At 38.0% G+C, this 6784-nt stretch overlaps 2 protein-coding genes across 2 annotated transcripts; both read left to right on the top strand.

The window, feature by feature from the left end:
- On the top strand, positions 1-1908 carry LOC116162247. The gene has a single exon (XM_031475820.1). The coding sequence runs from the start codon at positions 1-3 to the stop codon at positions 1906-1908; it is 1908 nt and encodes a 635-aa protein (XP_031331680.1).
- A 240-nt stretch (positions 1909-2148) lies between these two features.
- Positions 2149-5025, top strand: LOC116162241. The gene has a single exon (XM_031475807.1). It carries the CDS (start codon positions 2149-2151, stop codon positions 5023-5025), a length of 2877 nt encoding a protein of 958 aa, XP_031331667.1.
- Positions 5026-6784: the final 1759 nt, after the last annotated feature.

Here is a 6784-nt window from a genome sequence, read left to right as displayed (position 1 = left end):
ATGAATCAAGCGCTAAAGAAAACGTATCGGACACAGCTAACGAAACTTGTGGATCGGGCTAACGAAATGTCTGATGATAATGCGTCGGTTGACCACAAGGAAGCTATTGTTTTAATTAACAGACTGAAATCGGTGAACGACTCGTTAAAGCGCGTAAATATTGAAGTAGCAAGTGAGATACCCGTCGATAAGATTGAATCAGAGTGCGAGAAAATTATCGAATACGAAGATAAGGCGGTTGCAGCGATTGCCAGGTTGGAATTCGAACTATCAGGCGCGGGTGGAAAATATGCAGCCAGCAACGCCGACGCTGAAGAAGGCGGGGGGTCCATTACAGCCGAAGGACGTGCAGCCAGAGCAGCTTCTACAAGGGCAGAAACCAAAAGGGCGGTGAGCTTACCCAAATTAGAATTAATAAAATTTAACGGTGATTATAAAATGTGGCCTGCCTTTTGGGAGCAGTTCGAGACTGCTGTTCACAATAATAACGATCTAGGGGAATCTTCTAAGTTTACATATTTAAAGTCTGTTTTAACTGGAAATGCTTCAATAACCGTTCAAGGTTTAACGTCCAGTAGTTCAAGCTATAAAGATGCAGTTGAGCTTTTAAAGGAGCAGTACGGAAATAACGAAAAAATTGCCGATAACTACACTCAACAGCTGTTAGCTTTAACTCCAGTCAAAACCAAAAATGATGTAGTTTCATTGAGAAAATTATACAATACAGCTTCAAAAATAACGCGATCTCTGCAGACGCTGGGAGTGTCTCCGCAAAATTATGGGATGATGGTGAAATCTATTTTATTAAAAGCACTACCCTTTACTATGAGAACTGAATTCCTCAAACGACAGGTCACAACTAACGATAATGATGATAACGAGTCTGTTGCTGGAAGTGTCATAAGTTCTAAAGAAATCTTATACGAACATCAAATTTCTCAACTTTTAAACTTTATTAAGTTAGAAGTAGAATCAATTGAACAGGCTAAAGTTTTGGAAGATGAGCCTAAAAGTAACGAGAAAAATTCAGTTCACAAAAATAGATTTCAGAAATCTAGTGATAAAACGTGCACAGCAGCAGGTTTGCTTACATCTGTAAAAGAACAGTGCTTGTTTTGCAACTCTAACGATCATGGCGCGATGGATTGTGATAGCAAAATAACGCTGGCGCAAAAGAAAGAGATTTTAAAATCTAAAGGGCGCTGTTTCCGATGCACCAAGTCGAATCACAATTCAAGATTTTGTCGAGTAAATGTATCTTGCGCAAAGTGTAAAGCGAAACACGCAACGTCTATGTGTGATCCAGATTATCAGAAGAAATCTGCAACTGTAACTGCATCCACGAAAAATGACGCATCGAGTAGTAAATTTGAGTCGACAAATTTGTTAGCGAACGGGTGCTTAGGCAAAATAATTTATTTACAAACCGCTTGTGCACAAATAATAACGAACAGTGGCCTACCTAAGAGTTTTTTACGTATGGTTATAGATGGAGGTAGCCATTTAACTTTTATCAAAGAATGTGTGTCACGAAAGCATAACTTACCTGTTATAGGGACACACAAAATATCGATAATGCCTTTTGGAAAATCTGAAAGGGCTCCGGCTCGCTTATGTCGAAAAGTATCATTAACGTTGAAAAGCGAGTATATTAACGATGAGGTGACTATCAACGCGATTGAAGTGCCCGAAATTTGTTTTGATTCATTGAGCGCACCGTCATTAAAAGAACCATTGATACATGAGTTCAGCATAAATTATCGATTAGCGGATTTGTGCGACTCTAACGTTAACGTTCATCATGGAATATCGCTTTTAATTGGTTCTGATTTTTATTGGAAGATAGTGACCAATAACACGAAGAAAATCACTGAAGACTTGATGGCGATCGAAACCAAATTTGGTTGAACAATTCACGGTGTAGGCAGCGGACATTTTAACGAATACGCGTTTTCGGTCGGGATTAACGTGGCGAACATTTTACACGTACAGTGCGAGCTCGATTGTGAGACTGTTGGTAACGGGTTAGAAAACTTTTGGACTCTTGAAACAATCGGGATAAACAATGATAACGTGACGGACAAATCTCATACAAAACACTTTTTAGATGAGAATATAACTTTTGAAAACGATAGATATTGTGTTGCCATGCCTTGGATAGAGCCAAACGTACGGGTTGATTCTAACTTTAACGGTGCCTTCAATAGGCTAAAGTCATTAACGCGCAAACTCAACGAACGCGGCAAACTTCGGGAATACGATTGTGCGATGCGTGAATACATGAACAATGATTGTGCCGAACTTTTACCGGAAGTGACAAATGACATTCGAATTTATTTTATGCCGCACCGGGCGGTATATCGGGATGACAAAGACACTTCAAAATTAAGGATCGTGTTTGACGCGTCGGCGCACGGCCCTGGTATGCCTTCGTTAAATGACGTACTTTTGCAAGGCGAAAATTTAGTGCCGTTTCTTTTACGAATTTTAATGAACTTTCGTGTCGGACGAGTTGCATTTACAGCCGATATCGAGAAAGCTTTCTTGCAAATCGCTATAGCAGAACGCGATCGTAATTCTCACAGTTTTTTGTGGTATAGCGTTCCTATTGATGACGTCAATAATCTTCCACGAATATCAAAATACCGAATGAAACGTGTAACGTTTGGGATTAAGTGCAGTCCCTTCTTGCTGGCGGTTACACTTAAGAAACTTTTACAATCGCAGCCGGAAAATCTAGCAGACACTTGCGAAATTCTGAGGTCTTCATTCTATGTGGATGACTTGGTAGTAGCAGTTGATAACGTAACTCAAGCCAAACGTATTTACCAAGAGTCTAAAGAAATTTTAGCTAAGGCTAATATGAATTTACGTAAGTGGAACAGCAATAACGTTTCGCTCAGAAAATTGATGAAATGCGAGGAAAACGTTAATGCCAAGAAAGTACTTGGAATTTTATGGTACCATATCGATGACGAGTTAGCAGTAGATATAACTTCAATTTTAAATGAAATCGATAATAAATCTATAACGAAACGTGGGGTGCTACAAATAGTATCGAAAATTTATGATCCACTTGGCTTTATGAGTCCCTTTTTGGTAAGAGCAAAGATATTGCTCCAAGAAATTTGGAAACTTAAGGTCGACTGGGATTCAACCACACCTGATAATATCACCAATGAATGGTTGAGATGGTGTTTTGAACTGAAATCTTTGAAACATTTTTCGTTTACCAGATGTGCACTCGAAGACAGAAACTCCGAAGTTTCACTTCACATTTTTGCGGACGCGAGCCCAAAGGCGTATGGAGCAGTGGCGTATCTCAGAGTAGTTAACGAAAACGAAGTCGAATGTAACTTTATCATGTCTAAGGGTAGAGTAGCTCCAATTGACAAAAAGGGAGATAAGAGCTTAACGTTACCAAAACTGGAACTCACCGCGGCAGTCTGTGCAACTCGACTTCAGAAATTTATACTTGAAAATATTGACGTTAAATTTCATTCCTGCACTTTGTGGACAGATTCGAAAATAACGATATATTGGATCATGGGCAAAGCTGACAGGTGGAAACCGTATGTTCGCAGTCGTGTAACTGAAATTAAGAAGAACTCAGTTGGAGTATGGCGCCATTGTCCAGGGGCAGAGAATCCAGCAGATTTACTAACGAGGGGTGTAACATCTAAAGGTCTTATGACATCGGAAGTTTGGAAACATGGACCTAATTGGCTGAAATTTAAACCAGAAGAATGGCCTGAAGAAGATATCGCGATAGGATCTGAAGCATCTGTTTTGCTAGTACAAGGAGAAGAAGTAATCCAGAATAACGAACCAATCTTCAAACTTGAGAGATTTAGTAGTTTGGAGAAAATCTTTCGCATTACCGCTTATGTTAAAAGATATTACCATAATCTAAGAAATAAAAAGAACAAAAGAACTGGAAGCTTGAAGGCTCAAGAGTTAAAGGAGGCTGAAAGATATTGGATAAAGGTAACTCAAGGACAGCATTTTTCAAGTGAAATAGCTGACCTAAGGCGAGGTAAAAAAATTGAACCCTCTTCTCGAGTTTTAACGCTAAGTCCCTTTCTTGATGAAGACGATATAATGAGATTAGGAGGCCGTTTACAGGAAAGCTCCTTACCGTACCAAACGAAATATCCTGTGGTGTTACCTAAAACGTCATTTCTAACGGATAAACTTATTTCGAACTCTCATGTTTCCACAATGCATGGTGGAGTAAACGTGACGATGGTACATATAAGAAAACGATTTTGGATTTTACAATGCAGGCAAAGAGTAAAATCTATACTGAGCAAATGCATAATTTGCAAGAGATTACGAGCAAAACCTGGCAATGAACCTTTTGCACCCTTACCAAGAAGTAGGGTGTCTTCAGCAGAACCATTTAAGGTAACGGGCCTAGATTTCGCTGGACCTCTATACATTATCAACGAATCGAGGCGGCAAAAGGCTTACATCATGCTGTTAACGTGTGCTGTGGTACGTGCCGTACATCTTGAAATAGTTCCTAATCTAACAGCAGAGAGCTGTATTAACGCATTTAGACGGTTCATTTCAAGAAGGGGAGTTCCGGATATCATTTATTCAGACAACGCGAAAACATTTAAGAGAACAGCTTTAGAATTGAAAGAATTATACAAAATAATTTGCACCGATAAATTTCAAAATTTTGTCACAGGACGTTGCATTGAATGGAGATTTATTGTGGAGCGCGCCGCGTGGTGGGGCGGATTTTGGGAACGAATGGTCAAAACTGTAAAAGATGCTCTAAAATTGTCACTTGGAAAGAAATCCCTTGATTGTGACGAACTACAAACCATCATTTCAGAAATTGAAGCTACGGTGAATATGAGACCGCTTACCTACTTGGATGATCAGCCCGAAAATTTAATGTTTTTGACACCAGCACATTTCCTTTTGGGTAGTAACGAATGTGGATTTCATATCAACACAACCCATCCGGATATTAAAAAGAAACCAATTTTGCAAAAAATAGAAAAATCGTAACAAGTTAACGCAGAAATTTTGGAAGGTTGGGTCAATAAACTATTGTGCAACAATCAACGACTGTTCCATAATCAACATCAAGTCGGTCTAAAAGAAATAGAAGTTGGAGAAATGTGGCTTTTTGGCTACATGACGATAACGTACCAAGACCCTACTGTTGGAAGGTTAGTCCGAAATAATGGAAAGTTATTTCATGGCCGTGATGGAGAGGTTAGAGCCTGTGAAGTGAAACTGCCGACCAGACCGTTTTGAGACGGCCCAATTCAACTACTATTTCCCTTGGACAATCACTGGGGCCGGGGAGGATGTGGAAATCGCCGTGATAATCAAGGGTAGCAAAAAAGAAGTAGGCGGGAAAAATAGGAAGATCAAAAAAAGTATTGGATATTAAGCGTAGTAACGTAATTGTACCACGTGTATTTGTTTTGTGAAATCGTTTATTCATTGATAAATACAAGCACTATTAACTCCGTGTTTTACCAATTGTCGATGCTTTTTTTCAAGTGCCTACATAATGATATTTCGTTTAACTGCTTTCATAAATAAGAAAGTTGCCATTGCGCATGCGCAAAACCAAATTTTAAAACTTGTGTTAGATTTGTTTGTATTGCAAGTGCCTATGTATTAAATTTCATTTAAATGCTTCAGTAAATAAGAAAGTTGGCATTCTGCATGCGCAAAACAACATTTTGAAAATGTCAGCAGAATGGGAGAAACCGAACAATCACTAGAATCATAAGAATCTGAAAAATGTTGTGAATCTGAGAAATTCGGAGAAAGGGAAGAACTCGAAGAATCTCAACAATTAGAAGATCTGAATTTGAGAAGTTAGATAACTTGAAGAATTTTCAAGATGTGAACAATTTGAATGTTCTGAAGAATATACACAACTGAACACTCCTAAGAATGTTAAGATTTTGAAAAATGTGGATGCTTGATTTTCAAAATTAAGAATTTAAAGAATGTGAAGTTGTGATGAATTCGAAGAGCAGGAAGAATTATTAAGATACGAACAATTAGATGAATTTGAAGCAACTGAAGAATGGGAAACTCCTTTAGGATCCAAACTTCGAGAATTGGAAGAATTCAAAGAAACGGCTACGAAGAACTTTGAAGAAACTGAATATTTTGTTGAATTTTAGGGGCCCGCAAGATTGATGGATCTGAGAGACCTGAAAAAAACTGAAAATCGGATAGAATGGAAGAATTGGAATCTTAAAGAATCTTTGGAATGGAAAGAAACCGAAAAAATGAAACTGGCGAATAATTGTGGTCAATCTGAACAAATGCAAAAATCTGATAAATCAAAAAACGGAAAAATCGTAAATGCCGGAAGAATTAGGAGAAAGTGAAGGATCAGAAAAGTTCGAATAATCTGAAGAATCCCAAGCATTGATCGCATTCGCAGAACCAAAAGCATGAGTAATCTACATAGTCTTAGGGATACTAAATATAATACTACACTATTATCATTGGTGATACTAAAAATCTAAAAAATTATAAAACATTTAAAAATTACAGTCTGCTACTTTTTGTAAAACAATTTGGATTGGATCAAAATTTTTAACCACTGTCTCGCGACTGAGTGAGACCGAGACGCTCACACAAAAAAACAATTAAAAATTGTCCTATTGAAATAACAATTTAACATTTTAAAATTTTGGAGGTGATTTCAGTGCTAAAGGTCGAGATTAATGAAAATTCTAACATTTCCTGTACTTAAATAGCGAGATAGAGATTCCTTATTAGGATATTGACC

This window comes from Photinus pyralis, unplaced genomic scaffold, assembly GCF_008802855.1.
Source record: "Photinus pyralis isolate 1611_PpyrPB1 unplaced genomic scaffold, Ppyr1.3 Ppyr1.4_LG1, whole genome shotgun sequence".
NCBI classification, from domain to species: domain Eukaryota; kingdom Metazoa; phylum Arthropoda; class Insecta; order Coleoptera; family Lampyridae; genus Photinus; species Photinus pyralis.
The sequence above is the reverse complement of the archived record's forward strand: the minus strand, read 5'-3'. Positions and strand labels throughout refer to the sequence as shown.